The sequence below is a fragment of the Gorilla gorilla genome, chromosome 5 (genome assembly GCF_029281585.2).
Source record: "Gorilla gorilla gorilla isolate KB3781 chromosome 5, NHGRI_mGorGor1-v2.1_pri, whole genome shotgun sequence".
Lineage (NCBI taxonomy): Eukaryota > Metazoa > Chordata > Mammalia > Primates > Hominidae > Gorilla > Gorilla gorilla.
Window position 1 is genome coordinate 94,511,857 of NC_073229.2, and position 21,660 is coordinate 94,533,516.

A 21,660-nucleotide genomic window follows, 5' to 3' on the forward strand; every position below is an offset into this window, starting at 1 on the left:
CTACTTGAGGAAGAAGAGAAAGAAATAAAAAGAAAGGAAAGGAAATTAAACAAAATAGCATTTATGGATATAGATGAAGTAATGTTAAATACAATCTGCCAAATCAAATTCAAAAATATATTAAGACTGGGAGTGGTGGCTCATGCCTATAATCCCAGCACTTTGGGAGGCCGAGGCAGGCAGATCCTTGAGTCCAGAAGTTCAAGACCAACCCAGGCCATAGGGTGAAACCCCGTCTCTACAAAAAACACAAAAATTAGCCAGGCATGGTGGCACATGCCTGTAGTCCCTGCTACTTGGGAGGCTGAGGCAGGAGGATCAGTTTGAGCCCAGGATGCAATTAGCCAAGATCGCGTTATTGCACTCCAGCCCGGGCGACAGAGTGAGACCCTGTCTCAAAACAAAAAACAAACAAACAAACAAAATATATTTTAAAAGAAAAATCTTTTCCCACCAAGGAAATTTTACTCTCATGAAATTAAAGGACAGTTTAATCTAGAACACTAGACATAACCATGTGGCATTTATATGTCAAATGAGAAAATAAAAATAGATATCAAAAGGTACCTAATACATTAGGTACCTAATACATTCAATGCCAATTCCTCATTTTTAAAACACCCACAATATACTAGAAGTAGATAGATATCTCCCAAACATAATAAATAATATTATTTATTGTATTAGTCAAGGGAACACCAGCTGCTATAACTTATAAATTCTGTGGTTTAATAAAATATGTTGATTTCTTATTCCTCTGTTTTTCCACTAGTGGCAGTGTCAAGGCGGTGAGGAGAGCATGATTTCAGAGTGCGACGTGTGAGTTACTATCTTCAAGATCAAGATACTCAGGCTGATGGAGCCTCTACCATCTTCAATACATAGTTTCTCAGGCTGCCCTGAGAATTAGCATCTAACCAGCAAACAGGGAACAAAAGGAGAATAGACATGGGACATTTTAAGTGGCAGTCATTACTTCCACTAACATCCCACTAATTAGAACTTCGTATATTGTTGCTTCTAACTGCAAAAAAGGCTGGGAAATGTAATCTCTCTGTGTACCAGAAGAAAAACTGGGTTTGGTGAACAGTTAGCCAGTTTCTGCTGAACCTATTCTACTGGTTATCACATAGTCTTTTATTCTTCTTCCTACACGAGCTAACCTCTTTCTCAAAAAAGACAATTCAAAATCCCAGCCAGTCACTATGTCCAGCTCAAAATACAGGATCTCCAAGTGATAATGATGTACAGTTCTTTCTCTATCTGATAAAAATGTGGCCTTATAGTTCAGCAACATATCAATTAAAATGATAAATTATCTGCCCATTTCCTTCCCCCCCACCCCCCCCCAACACAGGAATGTAGCACTTATTACCTTTTAATTTACTATATACCTATCTCCTTTGTTTGGTGTCACCTTCCACTAGAACTTAAACTCCATGATAGCAGATTTTTGCCTCCCCACCCTTCCATTGCTGTATTCTCAGTGCCTACAAGTAAATAATTGTTAAATATTTATTTACCTTGCCCAAAATAAGCATGTATTATTTTTACAGTAAAATTAATTTTAAACAGAAATGCAAATATCTTGGGAAGTGGTTAAGCATCATTCATACCTTGGTATCAATTTCCCAAATCTCACTGATAGAACTGAATCACCACTTTTGGAGCTGGGGTTTGTATAGGCAGGGAAAGAGAGTAGGATGGTGGAATGTAGGACTATGGAGAACTGAAACGGCATGAAGACACTGGTCTGCAAGAGACCAAAAAAGTGGAGTCAAGAGGTGAAAGACAGGATCAGAACGAAAGGTGAGAGAGTAACAAACTTTGGTTTGAGCCACAAGAGTAATTAATTAGTTAATTAACTGATTAGGAACTTGTAAACTCCTTCATTCAATAGTAACATATTGATTTTTATCTGCCAAAACTGTGATGAGTATTTGGGATTAAAAAATGAACAAGAGACAGAGCATGACCTCGAGAAACTCATATCTGGTTTTGGGGGACAAAATATCGTGAGTATATGAGTGTGATGAGGGAGATGTGAATGGAATGTTATGACAACACAGAAAGAAAGCAATTAAACAGGCCATGGCCAAGTGGCGGACAGATCCAAGAAAAGTTTCAGGAAGAAAGAACCTGAGTCTTAGAAGAGAGGATACCATTTGTGAAGGTTTCAAGGCAAAGGAGAGAAAGGCATAATGCATTCAGAAGACTGGACTTTAGGGAGTGAGTAAGGGGGTTGGAGATGTTAGCAGGTGACAGATTGTGAAGGTTCATTCTTGTCCAGTTCTAATTCCTTTAAGCCACCACACTGTCCCTACACACACACACACACACACTACATGAAGGGGAGTTCTACTCCTTACATATAACTCCTTTTCATTTTTAATCTGTCTCATTGTTTTGGTACTTTGGAAATACTCTTATCTAAATATCAACCTTGATGCCCACTGGAAAGCAATTGTAGTCCTCATCTCTGGAAAAGCTTCCTCAAGCCATCCTATTCATACTCTCTTCCTGGTTCCATTTGCTCCAGAACCCTTTATTTCCCTCTGCCAAAGTTACTTCCATCCCAGATGCAGACATTATAAGACTTTATAAGCTTTGCTAAGACATGTGCACTTGACCCTAGACAGCCACCAAAGAATTTTAATCCTAAGCATGATAACATAATAAAATTTACATTTTATAAAAATCACTCAGCAGTGTAGAGGATGGCTTGGAAGGGCATAAACTGGTAGCAGAAGACATTTAGAGTAAACTAAAAAAAAAATAAAGGCTGACATTATGCCTTGTTATTATCAGTAAAATAAAATATAGTTTTAGATAAATGACTGTTCATACCAGTCATAACAGAGCATTCCAGTCCAGGTATGTTAAAGATCTGTTTGTTATTTGTCCTGTGGAGATAAAGGGAAAGGTGAGCAAATAATAGTATCTTCATTATAATTTAAAAATCATCTAACATTAAATTTTATGCTCTCTGCCTACATGTAAGAAAGGCAAACTATTAATTTGTTTAAAGGATTCATTAAACTGATTTCAGAAAAGACATAATTTTATTACCCTTTATTTTACTTTATTTATCTTTATTTTACTGTGTCTAGCAAGACCAAAAATAATAAACTAACTCTTTAAAGATAAAAAAGATAAGTGGGTTATATCTGGATTTTTTTCCTAAAGGCTCAGAATTTTAATTAAGTATTATCTTAACATGCGTTCTTAATAAATTGTTTCATAAATGAGATAAGGTACATGAGAGTATAAAGTATATTTAATTGGAGCCTGCTTTGTGCAAAGCACTCTGGCAGATAGAAAGAAGAGTAAAAGATGTTCTCTGCCTCAAAGAAACTTTTATATAATATATATCCCAGAAACACTCAATTTAAGATTAATACCTTCTTAGCCAAGAGAGTATACGTGAAGCGTTTGTGACTATCTCAAAAACACAAGCACGATAAACAAAATATTCAGCTTCTAGACTGACAGCTTGTAAAGAATTGAGCAGACCAAACTGGGCCCAAAATCTACTTCACTCATCCTCTCCTGCTTAATGAAATATCCTGAGAAAATATCAAACGCATATTGAAAGAAATGAAAGCAATAAACTAATTAGAACTGACAAGGTTATCTTAAAACAGGAGAATCACAGATGATGGAGACCATGACATTAGCATCTTTTTCACAACACAGAAGAAACTGAGGACTCAGGTGATTAATATGTCTTGCCTAGATTCATACAGTTTAGGGAAGCACTAGAGTTTGAATCCAATTCCCCAAATTATTAGTAGTCTTTTCATTTTACCACATTGACAGGTAGAAGAATAGACCTCCCCAAACAATATGAAATAGCAATTATTTTCTGCATTTAGACATAGTCCAGCCCAAGTCTTCTCTAATTTATAAAAATATCTTTGAGAGAAAGGAGAGTTTTTGAAAAAATATATTTTAATCTTTAATCCCTTCTACTTTGCTATTCTAATACTATGGTAAGGACAATCTAAAGTAAAAATTCTTTTTTCTTCTTCTTCTTTTTGGAGACAGAGTCTCACTCGCTCTGTCGCCCAGGCTGGAGTGAAGTGGCATGATCTCGGCTCACTTCAACCTCCATCTCCTGGGTTCAAGCGATTCTCGTGCCTCAGCCTCCTGAGTAGCTGGGACTACAGTTGTGCATCACCACGCCTGGCTAACTTTTTGTATTTTTAGTAGAGATGGGGTTTCGCCATGTTGCCCGGACTGGTCTCAAACTCCTGGGCTCAGGCAATCTGCCTGCCTCAGCCTCTCAAAGTGCTAGGATTACAGATGTGAGGCACCACACCCTACCTAAAGTAAAAATTCTCTAAGAAATTGGAAGATACCCCTATTTTGATTCTAAGGGACTGGAAATCTGTGTTATCTAAGTCCCGTGGCACTGTGCACGAGAAGGTAGAAGGAATCTTAGGCAGGGGTAGAAAGTGAGCCAAAGTGCCAAGACTGAAATATGATCGGTTTAGCTAAGGCAAAGGTTAAGATGGAAAGGTAGGTAGGTGCTAAATTGTGACGGGCCTTTAAAAAAATCAAATGAAAAATACATATATGTATCTGTAGATACATATATATGTGTATGTAGATACATACATAGTGTATGTAGATACATATATATGTGTATGTAGATACATTGATACATATACGTATATGTATAGAAAATACATACATATATGTAGATACATATGTAGATATATAGATATATATATCTTGATACATACATATATGTATGTATGTATACATATAATGTTTTTCTAGAAAAAGTCTATCGGGCAAGGAAAGACAATAATGCCTGAGAAAGAAAATAAGAGAAGTTCTATAATTGCTCTAATTTACTGCATGGAGAAAGTGTCCACGTTGTGCATCAGGGAGAGGAACGCAGACAAAGCCTGGTGATCTCTGAGTTGAGAAAAACCTGGAAGTCAGAGGAGGCCATGGTAGGTAATGTTTGCAGGGTGGAGTAGAGGAGTGATAACAGCTACATAGAGAATTCCAAAAATCTGCAGATCTCCCATGAATCTTCACCTGGGTAATGAAAAGTGCATTTATGTACAAATTCTATCTGAAGCTGGGGGAAACACTTGAAAAGAATTATTGCAAACAATTCCAAGTGTTCATACAGGGTTGGATATAATGCCTCTTCCTACCAAAGAGAGTGGAAAATGTCATAATTCACAAGATATCATGGAATACTCACAGACCTGTGCCTCATATTAGGGAAAAATTGACCCTAGACTAAATGCTGCTCTTGTCCCATGTACCAAAGCATAAAAGCAAGATCTGAAAGATTCAAACTGTTTCCAAGTGACTTAACTGCACCCCATGACAAGTTTAAGAATATTTATAGGAATACAAAAATGCCAAAAACCAGCAAAGCAAAATTTACAATGTTGGCCATTGAATCAGAAATTATTTGGAATTCAAAGAAAGGGGAAAACATAATCCATCATAAGGGGAAAAACCCAACCCATTGACATTGACTCAGAAATGATAAAGGTGACAAGATAAGGATTCATGTACAAGGACATTAACAGTCATAATTATATCATATATTCAAGAAACTAGAGGAAACATTGAACATGTAAAATAGAAACATGGGTAATACAAAAAAGACATAAAATTCTAGAGTTAAGGTCAGCAAACGTTATTTATAAAGAGTCAGAAAGTAAATATTTCAGGCTTTGCAGGCCACTTAAAGTATTCTTTCTTACGAAAACCTTTTAAAATGTAAAATCATTCCTAGCTCGTGGACTATACAAAAAAAGGGCCAAGGGATAATTGTCCATGGGTCATATTTTGCTACCTCCTGTTCTAGAGGGTAAATCTACAATGTCTGAAATGGAAAATACATTGAATATGATTAATAGCAGAGTAGGCACGTAGAAGAAAAGTGAACTTGAAGATCTAGCAATAGAAACTATCCAAAATGAAACACAGAGAAAACAAAACACTAAAGAAAAAAGAACAGAGCTTGAGTAAGTTATAGGACTACTATAAGCTGTCTAATATATGCATAATTATAGTTCCCAAAGGAAATGAAAAATATTTGAAAACATAATGGCCGAAAATATTCCAAAATTTGGTGAAAAGTCTAAACCCATAGATCCATGAACCAACAAACCTGAAGCATAAAAAAAGTGAAGAAAATTATACCAGGGCACATTATGGTCAAACTGCTTTTTTAAATGAAGAAAAGATTTTAAAAGCAGACAGAAGGGAGAAAAAAAAGCCACATTACACAACTAGGAATCAAAATAAAGATAACAGCAGATTTCTTGTTGGAAACAATGCAAGAACACAGTGGAGCAGCATCTTTAAAACATTGGGGAAAAAGTCACTCTAGAATTCTATGCCCTATGAAGATATCTTTCAAAAAGAAAGGTACAGTCATGACATTTTAAGACATGCAGAAGCAGAAAGTATACATCACTAGCACACCTACATTCTAAGAAGTGTTAAAGGTCAAGAACAAAACAATACCAGATAAGAATCTAAGTCAACACTAAAACATAAAGAGCACTGGAAATGATAACTATGTGGGAAAATACGAAAGAATTTATCACATATTTAAATGTCTTTTAAAAATAATTGACCATTTAAAGCAAAAAAATGCATTGTGAGGTTTATAACACATGTAGAAATAAAATGTATGACAACAGCACAAAGCATGGGAATGGAAAATGGAAGTATAGTGTTATAAGGTTTTTTAATACATGCAAGGTATGTAATACACTTGACATTGGATCATGGTAAGCAAAAAATGTGTATGATAAACCTTCAAATAACCTCCGAAATACCATAAAAAGAGCAATTGCTAATAAGCCAACAAAGGAGATAAAATTGAATCATTAAAAAATATTAATGCAAAATAAGTTTAAAAAAGAATAAAAGAGGGGAAAAGAACAGATAGTACAAATAGAAAACAAGCAACAACATGATACATTTAAACCAAAACATCCATAAATACATTAAATACGAGTGGTATAAACATATCAATTACAAGCCAGATTGAGACCTCCAAGAAATCCACTTTGAACATAAAGACAAAAGTAGGTTAAAAGTAAAAAGATAGGAAATTCTATATCATAGTAACATAAATCAAAATAAAGTTGAAATGATTGTATTAATACAATACTAAGTAGATTTCAGAGCAAAAAATTTCACTCAGGAAAATGAAGGCCATTTCATAATGGTGAATTATTCATATAAATTCATTGAGAGGACCTAACTATCCTAAACGAATATGGACTTAATAAAAGCGTGTCAAAATACATGAAGTAAACATACATAAAACTACAAAGAGAAATGGATAATGCCTACTGAGTTGAAATTTTGTTATAAGGAGCAGAAATAATGTATATTAAGACTAGCACTCAGCAGATGACAAAGGTTCAAGATGTTATCTACTGTTACTAGTATCAGAAAACTAAAAGATATTATAGTAGTTTATGCAATGCTTAAAGTTTTACTCAACTTTTTTTGTTTTTGCTGTAAAATGTAGATTTAAAATCTACAAATTACATTAATTTCCATTCACATTGTAACTTAAATCCTTTTCTCCAGTCTCACCAGAAGAGATGTTCCTCTTTTTGTTCAAGTTTGACTTTTCCTTGTCCTTGGACTACAGAAGCATTTTGAAACAGACAAAATATTTTGAAAGAAAGGTCAGACAAGACATGGAAATGGAATGGACAGGAAACTAAAAAAAGGGAAGCATCAAATATAGCTGTGTTAGACATAAACATGGGAACAGTAGACACTATGGACTACTAGAGGAGGAACGGAGGCAGTGGAGTGTGGGTTGAAAAACTGCTTGCTGGGTACTACGCTCACTATCTGGGTACAATATACCCCTGTAACAAATCTGAACATACACCTTCTATATCTAAAATAGAAGTCAAAATTAAAATGTCTGTGTGTGTATATATATATACATGTGTGTATATGTGTATATATATGTGTGTGTGTATATATATATATAGTTGTGGAATAACTTTGACTATATCTCATTTTTAATTTTCAAATAATGACCATACTTACAACAGGAATATTTTAAAAATCATAAAGCCCAGTAAGGAAAAAGCCAGCTTATTTTTTTTTTAGTAAATTAATGTTTAGCATCTGACAAATATGAGACATCCTTCATGAGGCTATTTTCTTTTTCTTTCTTTCTTTTTTTTGAGATGCAATCTTGCTCTGCCGCCCAGGCTGGAGTGCAGTGGTGCAATCTCGGCTCACTGCAATCTCTGCCTCCAGGATTCCAGTGATTCTCCTGCCTCAGCCTCCCAAGTAGCTGCAATTACAGGCACTCACCACCACGCCTGGCTAATTTTTGTGTTTTTGGTAGAGACAGGGTTTCACTATGTTGGCCAGGCTGGTGTCGAACTCCTAACCTCGTGATCCACCCGCCTAGGCCTCCCAAAGTGCTGGGATTACAGGCATGAGCCACTGCGCCCGGCCTTCGTGAGGCTGTTTTCAAATTTACAATATTCATTTCTTCTACTGTCTCAATCTTTAGCTGAATCAATGTTGTGCAACCGAGAAAGGGAGAGAGAACCTGATCTTTGGATTAAGAGAATACTCCACAGTTAGAAGGGTTTAGCAAACATTCGAAAACACTCCATGCCAAAGTTAAATTATGTAAACCAATTACAAGATAGAAAGGATTCCAAATCTTATATTCCTTGAGCACAACATAGATTGAAAAGGACACATATAACATAAAATGTTAATGTACATTAAATGTGACACAAAACTGTTTATTAGCAGCATAATGGGTGGCACCAAACTTGGGAAGATAAATATGGGAAGTAAATTTAGAATCAGGAAATTTCTAGACAAATTTCTAAAGGAATTCAAAGTCTATATAATGTGATTATCTTCTTATATTTGAGAGAAAACAGACCTAGAGAAGATAAGAGACTCTCAAGATAACACAGTATACTGTAGACTCTAGAATTAGAACCAGGTCATCTGACAATTAGATCAGTGTGCTATACTCTCTAGCAGTCTGTACCTCATAAGATGCCATAAATTTTCGTATTTCTTATTGTTTTTGTTGTTGTTGTTGCTGTTTGTTTTGTGTTTTTTGCGATGGAGTCTCACTCTGTCACCCAGGCTGGAATGCAGTGGCACGATCTCGGCTCACTGCAACCTCCACCTCCCAGGTTTGAGTGATTCCCATGCCTCAGCCTCTGGAGTAGCTGGGATTACAGGCGCCTGCCACCATGCCCGGCAATTTTTTTATCTTTAGTAGAGATGGGGTTTCTCTACTAAACCCAGGCTGGTCTCAAATTCCTGACCTCAAGTGATCTGCCTGCCTCAGCTTCCCAAAATGCTGGGATTACAGGAGTGAGCCACCCCAGGTGAATTTTCTTATTTCTTTAAGAGATTATCTTATATTCTTCTATCAATAGATAATTGCCAGGAAGTCTTGCTAAATCTCTAGGTTAGTTAAGTGCTCCTCTTCTGGGTTCCCAGACAACCCCGTACCTACCCCAATTTTAACTCTGTAGCAGAACTTGTTTTTTTTTGTTTTTGTTTTTACATGCCTGTCTACCCCTACTAGATTGCAAACTCTGAGATTTTAGACTGACCCTTAACCTTCATTATATCCCTCAGTAACTAACACAGTATTTGGCAAACATCTAATAAGCAATAAATATATATATATAATGGTTGAACTGATTTGACTTTTTTGAAGGCTCACCATGATCCTTGTCAACTTCTCCAGCCTCACGTCCCTAAACAGTGGCATAGAAGTCTTAGTTTTAGTTCAGCACAAAGACCAGTTTCTTACTGTACAGCTTCTGTTCAAGCAATCCTTTTCCCTTTACTCCTCCCAAACGCCACCACAAGACATCCCACTTCAACTCTCTGGAATCATTTTCTCCTGGAAGTTTTTCCTGACCCATGACCTCTTCCCAAAGTTGGATTAATGCTGCTTCTGAGCTTCAATAGCTCTCTGTGCATTTATCTCTGCACTATACACATTACATCATAGGGTAATAATGCAAACACTCCACCCAAGTTCTTTTTCATTCATGTTGGTATCTTCCAAGATTAGCACACTGCCTGGCACACAGCAGATGACTTAACAATGTGATTTGAATAAAAAGAACGTGGAACAGGGAAAGAATCTTGGCACACTGTGTGTTTTAGGGATGCACGGACGTGGAAATGCAAATAATTGGTTGTTTACTATATTCTCCTAAGACATGGCTGGAACTAAAAAAAAACAGAAAAAGCCTTTCCAATTTTGAGGCTAAAGTTCAAGTCACAAAACAAGCAATAAAAGCCTGTTTAGCAAGGATAGTAAAATGGTATAGGGCTATAAAAGAAGGGACAAATTAGAAATCAGGAAAGCAGGCCATTCATACAAATGCAAATAGATTGGTTCACAGGATAAGAGGACACCCAATCATGTAAAAACTGGTACAAGCCGGGCACGGTGTCTTAGGCCTGTAATCCCAGCACTTTGGAAGGCCAAGGCGGGTGGATCACCCAAGGTCAGGAGTTCGAAACCAGCCTGACCAATATGGTGAGACCACGTCTCTACTAACAATACAAAAAGTAGTCGGGCGTGGTGGTGTGCGCCTGTAGCCCCAGCTACTAGGGAGGCTGAGACAGGAGAATTGCTTGAACTCCGGAGGCGGAGGTTGCAGTGAGCCGAGATCACATTACCGCACCCCAGCCTGGGCGACGGAGCAATGCTCTGTCTCACACACACACTCGAAAAAAAAAAAAAACTGGTACAAAAATACATTCAAAACCTGTCCCCTAAATGGCCTACGTTACAAGACATCACCATTACTTTCAAATGAATGCACAAAGCTTTTCCCTTCTAATTCATTCTTATTGTGGTAAAATACACATAACAGAAAATTTACCAGTTTAACCATTTTTAAGTGCACAGTTCAGTAGCATTATGTCCATTCATTGTTGTGCAACCAACACCACTATCCATCCTAGATTCATTTTTAACACAAGAGTCGCAGCTGAAATTTTCCTTTCATTAACTCAGCTGTAGCAACATACTGAACTTTATGCATCACAAAAGTTTTTGCCAGATAAGGTTCAGAAACAGGGAAGAGTGAAATAAATCAATGATCCTTCGTGGGCTTCTGTTAACGGAATGTATTAGCGAAAGGCTTCACTTCATCAGCCCCCTCCCGCCCTTTTTGGCGTCATAAACCAAGAAACAACCAGATCAGCACCCACATCTCCCAAGATGCAAGCACTGGGTCCCGAAAGGCAGCTGTCCTGCCCCAGCGCAGATTCCCTGCAGCCTCCTTTCCTACTGCACAAATCGACCAGCGCAGGGACCGGGCTCTCTACCCGGGACTGCACGGAGGAGCTAAAGAGAGAAAAGGAGAAACAACATTGTGAGAAAAACGGCTAAAGTTCTCGAACTCCGTGTTTTTGCCCTCTTCTTGTTCACTACTCTTCAACCACCTCCAAGTTCCATCCCTTAAACCCACAGGCGAGCCCCTTTTCTTGACGCGCGCCTTTTATTGACGCAAACCTCCCGTTCTCGCGGGAACTTGGGAACGGGAGCCTGGTAGGGAGGACAAATCTCTCGAAATCTCAGTTGGCGCTGGAGCTGGAGGGGCAGTTGAAGCTCCTGAAGGGCGGGGCACGGAGCTTGAAGGGGCGGGGCCTAGCCTCAGAGAGGGGAGGGAAGAGGCGGGAGGAGGAGGTGAGAGAGGCCGGGGGCGGGGCCGTGCGGCCGGGGACCTGTTGATCGCAGGTATAGCCGGCTGGCCCGGGCTCCCTCGGGACTGGGGCGACTGCGCATGCTCGCTGGCCGCGCTGGGCCAGTAGCCGAGCCGCGGTGACGAACCGGCTCCGCGGTTGCGGTGTTTGCGGTTGCTGTGATGGCGATGTGAGGGGGCCCGGGGCGGGATGGTGCTGACCCGGGTAGGGCCGTCTTCTTCCAGCTGGACAACGAGCTCCTCCGTCCGACAGGCGGGGGAAGAGGCCGAGCCGGGCGAGAGGTAACCCCCTTACTGTCCCCTCTGTCTCCCCCGGCTCCCGACACCCACGACCCCTCCCTCCGTCCCTCTTTCCCAGGGGCCAGGAAGGAAGCGGCCTCCTCTTCGTCCGCCGTTCGCCCGCCGCGGCCCCTCACCCGACTGCTGGCGGTCGGAGCCTGGCCCCGGCCCCGCTGAAGGTCGGTGGGGACGGCGGTGCGGAGCGCTCTGAGGGAGGCGAGGGGCCGCGGCGCGCTGCTCTCCGGTGCCCGCGGCCGCCCCTGCCCTTGCGCGCGTCCCTCGACCCTTTCTTCCTGAACCTCGCGCCTAGCGTGTTTGCCCTTCACCCCTGCTCCATCTTCGTCGCTCTGTCCCTCCTTTACCCGCTTTCGTGGTTCTGCTTTTTCATCCCGCGCCTCCCACGTGTCTTTTTGCCCAGGTGGTCCCTCCTTGGGAAGCAGCGTGTCTCTGTGCTTCCATCCCTTGCCTGGCTCTTCCCTGTCCGGAGCTACTTACCCTGGCCGACCAGGTTTCTCACTCTTGCTACCTCCATAATTTCTTCCTTGGTTTTATTTTCCTCTCATCCACCTCCTTTCGGTACTTCCTCCTGGTTCCCTTTTTGTTAGTTGCCGATTGTGTTTTGCTTTAGCATCGCTTTGCATTGGAGTTCATTCCATGCCCCATCTTAGCTTCGGAAACCCTCGCTCCCTTCTCTTTCCTCTGGTACCCTGCTTCATCGCTTTCTGTCTAATGGCCCCTATCCTCACGTCCTTTTCCATTCTGCACCCAGTGAGTCTCTAATCTTAATTTTTTCCCCTCCAAAACTCTTCCACCCTCCCCCCCATTTGTATAAGTCAAGCCTCTTAACTTCATTCCATTTGTTTTACTTTTTATTAAATCTCTGAAGACTTCTTTGTGACATACCCTTCTAGTCCTTGCTGCTTTCTGCCTAAGCTAGGTATCCACTCAATGTTTCTAGTTCATCTTCCAGTTTAATAACATTTCTTCTTTCTTTACCGGTTGGTGGAAGTATCATCAAAAGAGTGACAGTAGCAATAAATCGGTTACACTTACTGATTAAAGCTTTAATTTTTAAGAATTATGTTTACCTGACATGCCTGGAAAAGCAACTTGAGTACAGACTTCATGAAACTATAATGGGTCAAGACTTGTTAAAGGTTGACCTACAAACATACACTTAAAATTTGGAAATTTTCTTGTCCTCCATTAGGTGTAGCTGTCCAAGAACTAATCTTAAATGAAATTTAACAGAATTTCTTTTATAAAATGTATTATTAATTTGTTTTATACATTTGCTATTGCAATTGATTGCATAATTTTCCTGAGAGTCTCTGTTCTCTAATAAATGCATACAATTTCTGCTGCCTTTAGAATTAGTGGGCTTATAGGAGACATACGTGAGAAGTATTAAATTTTTTAATTGAGCAGAAGAACTTTCTAAACGGTTTTGTAATTTTTTTCCTTCATTGCATTGTGATCAAGATTTGGCTTAAATAAAACTTCTCTTTCCATAAATAATGGTATAGTATCTTATTTTGAAGGCATCTGCTGAAGCAATTATGTTTAGTGAAGTTTGTCTTTATTGTAGGGTTGAAGATCAACTGGATTATGTATTTGGTTCTGGAATCTCAAAGCAGTCCGCAAACAAATTCTTCCTTATGTTGTCTGTGTCAGGTAGGAATTAAGTTTTCTGTTTCTGTTTTAAGAAGGGAAATACCAAGGCAAAAAAAAAGTGTAGTTCCTTATTCAAAGTGATTTAAAGTAAAACTAGGAGGCTCTGGTGTCATCAAACCACACTTCTTTGAGAAGAACTAGCAATTGTTGTGTATGGTAAGAGGTGATGCACTCATCAGCTTTTAAGATTTTTTAAAAATGATTTTTCAAATGCAAATAAAGAAACTGCTGCTTCTCAAGGAAGCTTGCGCTTCCTTCAAATAAAAAGCCAGGTCTTTTTATTTTTAGGTAAACATTCATTTTAAAAAAGTAAATGCCTACAAATTCTTGCTGGTATTTTTAGTGAGTTGGTTCCTGTGCTCTTATAAATTAAATAGGGATTTGTGGTGGACAGCAGGCAGAAGACTAGAATTTCTAGTCAGAATATATGAGCTCTTATGATGACTCATGACATTAGTTTGTAGAACCCACTTAACCTGTGTATCTCAGTATCTCCAGCTGTAAAGTAATTAATAGCAAAGCAAGCCCTAATCATTTAAACATGCTTAGGGCCACTGCAGACAAAAATTGCTATATAAATACTTAGTTTTTATCTCTTTAATTTTAGACTGTGTAGTAAGAGTATAATTGACTGCTTAAATCCCAAATCAAACATTTCTTTTTTAAATTTCAGACTTCTGTGAAAAGTCTAGTAGAATGCTGGTGAACTGTGGACTAGCACTCTATTAGACGTTTCTAATGTACTAGATAGATGTACCAAATAAAATAACCTGGCTTTGAAAGAAGTGCAAGCTTCCTTGAGAAGCAGCAGTTCTCATGTACTAGAGTTTTCTAATTAGTACATTAACTAATGTGTGAACATTAGTTAATGTTCATACACAGTGAAACAGACACTGCAGCATTCAGTTTGTAAAACAGATATTCCTTTTGTTTGCCACGAGTTGACACTGAAAGGAAATGTAAGAGTTACACCTATATCTTTAGTTAATCCTTAATTTTCTGTTTTATATTTTTATTTTGTTTACATTAAATAAAATCTTTATTTTGTTTACATTAAATCCTTGTTGTGAGGGCTGTTTAGGGGATAGAAAAGCCAAGGATTTCCTTTGCTTTGATTCTGGGTATTGAGGAAAAAGTGCTTTAACATTGAGTTTTTTATATGTACATGTGTGCATTTAAATAAATGGATGGAGATGAGGGCATATAGATTTCAAGTGTTTTTTCATGAGTTGTTTGTCAGGAAGAAAGTTTAGAGATGACTAGGAATAAGGTGGGGTGTGGTGGCTCATGCCTGTAATTCTAGCACTTTGGGAGGCTGAGGCAGGAGGATCTCTTGAGGCCAGGAGTTCAAGACCAGCCTGGGCAACAGAGCGAAACCCTCTCCTAATTAAAAGAAAGAAAGAGGAATAAGAAGCAGAATGGTGATATAGAAGAAATCATTCTTAATGGACTCAGTGGTTTTTCAGAAAAGTTACAAAGCATAAGTGATTAGGCAGGTCTAGGTTTTTCAGAAGGAATAAAGTGAAACAACTCCACAGTAGGTTCACATTTTATTTTTAAAGATTGGCAGTTGTTAACAGGTACATACTTGGTTATTGATGATGTGCTAAATTTAGAAGAAATATTAGCTTCTTTTTTCCTAATAGAAATGTAAAAGTAGCAGACATATTATACCATTAAGAGACATCTCCTACTTGAGTAAATAACCCTTCAGGTAGTTCTTATTTTGATGAAAAAAATTTGATAAACTATCTCTCAACCGAGAAACCATTCTGAGAAAATTATAGCATATTTCCTTTTATGGCATTAGGTTTCTATGAGATCATCCAGAATATAGAACATATTTCTAAATTATGAATATATTGATAATAGACTGGGACTTTTTTTTTTTGACGGAGTCCCACTGTATTGCCTCTACCTCCCGGATTCAAGCGATTCATGTGCCTCAGCCTCCCAAGTAGCTGGAATTACATGCCCAGGCCACCACACCTGGCTAATTTTTGTATTTTTAGTAGAGATGGGGTTTCGCCATATTGGCCAGCTGGTCTCAAACTCCTGGCCTCAAGTGATTCTCCCGCCTCAGTCACCCAAAGTGCTGGGATTACAGGCATGAACTACTATGCCTGGCTGTAGTCTGGGACATTTCTGTTAAGTGTTATGAAATGTTCTTTTGCTACTGGTCTTAATTTAACCTGAACTAGAATAAGTATTCCTTTATTGAAATGCCCTTGAAGTTGCCTATAGGATGCAGGGGTTTCATTCATGATTGTTTTTAGAGCAGTGTTAACTATGACACTTGCTCTATGATGTCTTCAGATTGCCAGCAAGTCAAGGGCTTACATTGGAAATACTGCTATCTATAAATGTCTAAGCAGCAAGGTCAGCCCTTATTGGCAATAAAAAATGTAAGACTGTGGAAGCCTATATACCCTTTACCATCTCTTTTATCTTTTGGAATTGAGAATCCCAGATTTTTAGAACAGCCTCAGGTTTACTATATTTGGTATCATCAACAGAGAAACATATAGCTTTTTAAAACATAGTTTGTCTTATATTCTAAAAAGCTATTCTCATTGTCTTTCCTTTGGAAGATGTCCTTTCTCACCCTCTCCACCAAAGAGAAAAAAATTAGTGTTCTATTTTTTTCTTAAGTATTTCTATAATTCATGCAATATGGCATATGGCTGGCCCTCATGAGTTCATTTTGATGAGTGAGGAGTGGCTGCAAAAGTTTCTAGGCAAGGGATTTTCCTTACTTTGTGCCCTTTAGTGTAATGATTCTACTAAGCTCACCTTTGCTGTGAATCACTTTTAAAATGAGATAATGTTTGTGATAAAAGTTGTATATGTGAATGATTGTAGGGCAAAAGAAGGTCATGAGTGATGATGATCTACAGAGTAAGGCAAGTGACAGCTGGCTTGGTCATTTAATTTAATTTATTTGTTTGTTTGTTTATTTATTTATTTATTGAGCCAGAGTCTGCTCTGTTACCCAGGCTGGAGTGCAGTGGTGTGATCTCAGCTCACTGCAACCTCCTCCTCAAGGGTTCAAGCGATTCTCCTGCCTCAGCTTCCTGAGTAGCTGGGATTACAGGCGCGTGCCATCACACCCAGCTAATTTTCTTATTTTTAGTAGAGACAGGGTTTCGCTATGTTGGCCAGGCTGGTCTCGAACTCCTGACCGCAGGTGATCCACCCAAAGTGCTGGGATTACAGGCATGAGCCACTGTGCCTGACCTGGCTTGGTCATTTTAGAGCAGGGATATAATCCAGTGACTGAGCATGTTTAGTCCCTGTAAGAGGGAGCTTACTTACAAAGATGGGCAGGAGGTCAGGGCCTCAGCCAATCAAGAAGGAAACTGAATGTAAATCAAGAAATACGACTATAACTCAGATAGTCGGGCTGAACCAAACCAATACAGACCTAACCAATTCAGGTGGCCAGAATTTACACCAGATAGCAGGTTTAGGGATGCAAGACTAATCCACATGTCACTGGCTGATTGTTTGCAGTTTACTGCTGTATGGTCTGACTTGGTCAAGATTAGCTCAAAGACTGTAAGGGCCAGAGCTTATGTTGATTGGAGTTCTGTGCTATAGGTGACTGGGATTTAGGAAAGATGGCAGCTAGGTGTACCTTCTGCCAAGAAACTCATTTTCCTACTCCGCTGGGTCGGCTACAGAACATGACTGTTACAATAATACTTTGTTATTTACAATAGAACAGCATTCTCAAGATTTCTAAGAGTATTCCTGTTTTGGCCAGGCATGGTGGCTCACGCCTGTAATCCCAGCACTTTGGGAGGCCGAGGCAGGCAGATCACGAGGTCAGGAGTTCAAGACCAGCCTGGCCAATATGGTGAAACCCAGTCTGTACTAAAAATACAAAAATTAGCTGGGTGTGGTGGCGCACACCTGTAGTCCCAGCTGCTTGGGAGGCTGAGGCAGGAGAGTCACTTGAACCTGGCAGGCAGAAGTTGGAGTGAGCCGAGATCGCACCACTGCACTCCAGCCTGGGTGACAGAGCGAGACTTCGTCTCAAAAAAAAAAAAAAAAAAAGTATTCCTGTTTTGGGCTTCTTGCTTATTCCTTTAGAGAAGGCCCAAGAACATCAATGCAAAATTAGACTACCTAGTATTAAATGTACTGCATTAACCTCCTAGATTTAGAACATCTCTCTGTTCCCATCATTCCCATCATATTTCTGTTTAGCAAACTTGAATTTGATTAAATAGTATACAGATTACGTGTTTTTCCCTCGGTTGGTCTCAGATCTGGAATGTCAGTCTCAGTTCCCACATATTGTCATAGTGTAAGCCCCTCATCTAATTGTGTGTGAATCTGCTGTTCCTTCATTTGGTATCAGTTCTCATATGTCTCTCATAATGTGAGCCTCTCATTACATTGAATGAACATTTCAAAGTATGTATATTTTTTGTACAATATGGCCCCTGAATCCACGTTTACTACATTCTCTGGCGTTCAGGTGAAGAAATCGAATTTTTTCTTAAAGCTAAAGGAAAAAGTGAATATATTGTGCTTAATGAGAGTGATATATTCGTTGCCAACATGAGGCCTAAGGGATTTTTAAGCGTTTTTAATTCGGTCTGTAGGCGACTTTTGCCTTATGTGGTATCTTTTGGGCATCGTTATTCAGACTATCAGTATTTTGGGCTTTGAACCAATTTGTTTCATGGGTGCTAACTTGGAAGTAGAATTAAGAAACTGGAGCTGTTGTCACCATAGTTTATGGAAGCAGTACCGTTTTTCCTTAGAGTGACAAAAGGGAGTGTCTGGAATCTCCAATTTGTTCAACTTCTTTACCCTCTAGCTTAGGAGAAAGAACATCCTCAGGGCATCTGTGGGTTCATAATTCAGGAGTCAAGGCTGTTTGATGATTTCTGTGAGAGAATCTGATCATTCCCTGTGGTCTCCAGTCCATCTTGAGGGACCTGTGACTCTTAGTTTTGGATGTGTCCATTTCCTCTTTTAGGTTCTGAAGCACTCATGAATTCTGACTATGTACAAGGTGTAGTTAGCTATTGTTTTAGGATCACTGTGGATGGTGCAGGAACGTCTCCCACATTTTTCCAGATATCCATGCCTGGACTCTCCTTTGTGGATATTGGATGTAACTCAGCTGATCTGATGGGAGCGAAGATGCCTGTAGTCTTAGGAACTTTGTATGGTTTTATGTACTTAGTGTACTATATTTGAAGGAGTTAACTATACACTCCAGCAGTTAAAGGGATGGCTTGGTATTCCTAGACTATGCTATCCAATAGAAGTATGTGAGATGTATAATTTAAATTTTTCTAATAACCACATTTAAAAAATTAAAAATAAACAAGTAAAATTAATTTTAATAGTAATTTAATCCATATTTCCAAAACATTATTTCAAGATGTGATAAATATTTTAAAAACATATTAATGAGATATTTATGTTCTTTTTTGTACTAAGTCTTTGAAATTCTTTGTATACTTTATACTTACAGCATACCTCAGCACACAGTACTTTTTTTTTTTTTTTTTTGGAGACAGAGTCTTACTGTGTCGCCCAGGCTGGAGTGTGTGGCGTGATCTCAGCTCACTGCAGCCTCAGCCTCCTGGGCTCAAGCAGTCCTCCCACCTCAGCTTTCTGAGTAGCTAGGACCACAAGTGTGCACTACCACACCCAGCTAATTTTTGTATTTTATATAGAGACAGGGTTTTGCCATGTTGCCCAGGCTGGTCTTGAACTCCTGAGCTCAAGCAGTCTGCCTGTCTCAGCCTCCCAAAGTGCTGGGATTATAGGTGTGAGCCACCACGCCCGGCCCACACTACTTTTTTTTAGTGTTCTACATTTTTAACTATTAAGGTAAAATGTAATCCCATCAAAATGATAAAGCTATGTTTAATGGAAAAATATTTTACACTGCTTCTGTGTTTGGATTTAAATTTAAATTAATTTAAAATTAAATAAAATTAAAAATTCACTTTTTCGGTCACAGTAGTCACGTTTCACTCGTTCAGTGGACACGTTACAATGGCCACCATGTTGGACAGAGCAGCTCTAGAGGACCAAGAATGTCTTTCAGATTAATCAGTAAGTTTGTTTCTTTGAGAGTAAGCTAACTTTCCCCAAGGTATTAATAAGGTAGTTGTCAGATTGTTTACCCTATCAAGTTTGACTGGCAGAGAAATCAAATCCCTTCTTGTCTCTAAGGGCTTTTCACGTAAGTTTCTCACTTAGTTTCAGAGTCATTTCCTGTTTGGGATCCGCCTGTAGCTTTTTTGGATTGGTGTTTGTAGTTTACTTGGCTGGATTCTCACTTAGTGACCTGGGATATGACCCAGTAAGGAGCCCCATTTGAATAGACCTCCAGATGATTTCAGTTTTATGTCACTTTGCCAGGGCCAGTAGAACAGAATGAACAATTCAGTCTCCGGTAAGTCAGCTGATTCCAGTCATTTCAAAGGCATAGGTTTAAAGTAACAGGTTCCAAACCAGCCAGCAGACTGTGCAGGAGGGTCATGAAACTCTTAGCTTCTTGTAGGTACAGAGAGTTCCTTGCAATGGAGAATCTGCCATGCATCGTCTGGGTAAAAGGAAAAAAGCTCTTTCTGCAACTTCTTGAGAGGACAGACCTGAGTTTTTTTGGTTCATAAGTGGCGTTAAGAATCTGTGTAAGCAAGAGATTTTGCACTGTCAGCCCACAGAATGAATTTGCTCTGTTGTTGAATTTTGTCAGAAATACACAGTTTGTTTTGTTTTTATAACTAGTTGGTGGCATCTAAAATTAAGGAGATTTCACCTTTAGGGACAAAAAAGACTTCCAACTACCTCTTGAAAATTTAGAAGACCCTGTTAGTGTTACGCCAGCCAGAACTGACTGGAGCTAAGTAGCCATTGCTCCCTATAGCTGGAAAACAAGTAGTTTATAAGAAGAGGATCAGACAGATCCCCTTTGACTCCAACAGTCCTCTGAATTTTTTTTCCCTTGCTCTCTTTTGCCTGCTCTCCTTTTCCTTTAGTCCCTTTTTTGTATTTTTTCTTCTACCACAAAAATAAAAATATTCCTTCTGTTAGGCAGAGGGGAGGTAGTGGAAAACAGATTTATCAGCATCATTATGTATATATCTGTACATGTATGTTTCTATTTAGGGGATAATCAATACAAAAGGGGTAGATTAAAGGAAATTAGGCAGCAACAATAGAACAAAAAGCACAACAGGATACAAGAGTAGAAGAAACTGCAAACAGGCCTTGAACTTATACTGATAAAGGAATTTTATCACCAAAATTTGTTCATGCATATTTCTGCTTTCAGTATATCAGTGTAATAATTCCTTTCTCCAAGTTGGTTGAGTTTCAATTGGAGACAAGTAATAATAGTTACTATTTATGGAATCTTTAATGCTAATTTATTTTTCCTTAAATATTAAGTTGAGTACTATGTGCCAGGCAATAGGAATATAGCAGTGAACAGAGTAGTCAGAATGTCCTGCCTTCATGGAACTTTCATTTTAGTGGAGGAGAAACATGAAAGACTAATAAGTAAAATATTTAGTGTGTTGGGTGGGGATAGGTGCTGACGAAAAAATAAAGGACTAAAGAGATATGGTATGCCAGGAATAAAGAATTAATATTTTTGATAGTGCAGCCAGAAAAGGCCTAATTGGGAAGCTGGTATTTGAGTCAAGGCCAGAGGGAACTGAAGGAGTGAGTCACGTGGATATCTGGAGAGAAGAATGTTCCAGGGAACAACGAGTGCAGAGGCCCTGAGACAGGAATATATTTCATGCGTTCAAAGAGTAGAAAGGAAATAAGTATGATGGGAGTGAGGAGAATCGTAGGAGATGAAGTCAGGGAAGATTCAGATTACATCATATAATTTTATAAGCCATTTTAAGGCAGTAAGATTGGAAGCCACAGAGGGTTTGGAACAGAGGAGAGAGACAAAAGCTGGTTTTTTGAAAATAGC

At 39.0% G+C, this 21,660-nt stretch overlaps 2 protein-coding genes and 1 long non-coding RNA gene across 13 annotated transcripts in view; 1 reads left to right on the forward strand and 2 right to left on the reverse strand.

The window, feature by feature from the left end:
- Positions 1–10,380, reverse strand: part of LOC109027239 (uncharacterized) — a 47,914-nt gene extending 37,534 nt beyond the window's left edge. Inside the window, exon 1 of the long non-coding RNA XR_002006360.3 lies at positions 9,737–10,380. This is a non-coding gene — a long non-coding RNA (uncharacterized lncRNA). The remainder of the gene's footprint in view (positions 1–9,736) is intronic.
- A 768-nt stretch (positions 10,381–11,148) lies between these two features.
- LOC115934985 (uncharacterized) lies at positions 11,149–12,552 on the reverse strand. Its single transcript, XM_031012385.1, has 3 exons — positions 12,516–12,552; positions 12,158–12,326; positions 11,149–11,383 (listed from the first exon to the last, which is right to left on the reverse strand). Exons 1-3 carry the CDS (start codon positions 12,550–12,552, stop codon positions 11,188–11,190), a joined length of 402 nt encoding a protein of 133 aa, XP_030868245.1. The 3' UTR covers positions 11,149–11,187.
- The window catches only part of FAM135A (family with sequence similarity 135 member A), a 143,890-nt gene continuing 133,802 nt past the window's right edge, over positions 11,573–21,660 (forward strand). For 10 of the 11 annotated variants that reach the window (XM_031012456.3, XM_031012459.3, XM_055391421.2 and 7 more), the window contains exons 1-2: positions 11,579–12,023; positions 13,609–13,694. The gene's annotated coding sequence lies outside the window, so the exon portion shown is untranslated. Of the gene's footprint in view, positions 12,024–13,608; positions 13,695–21,660 lie in introns of all 11 variants that reach the window. The other variant, XM_031012461.3, reaches the window with a different exon arrangement.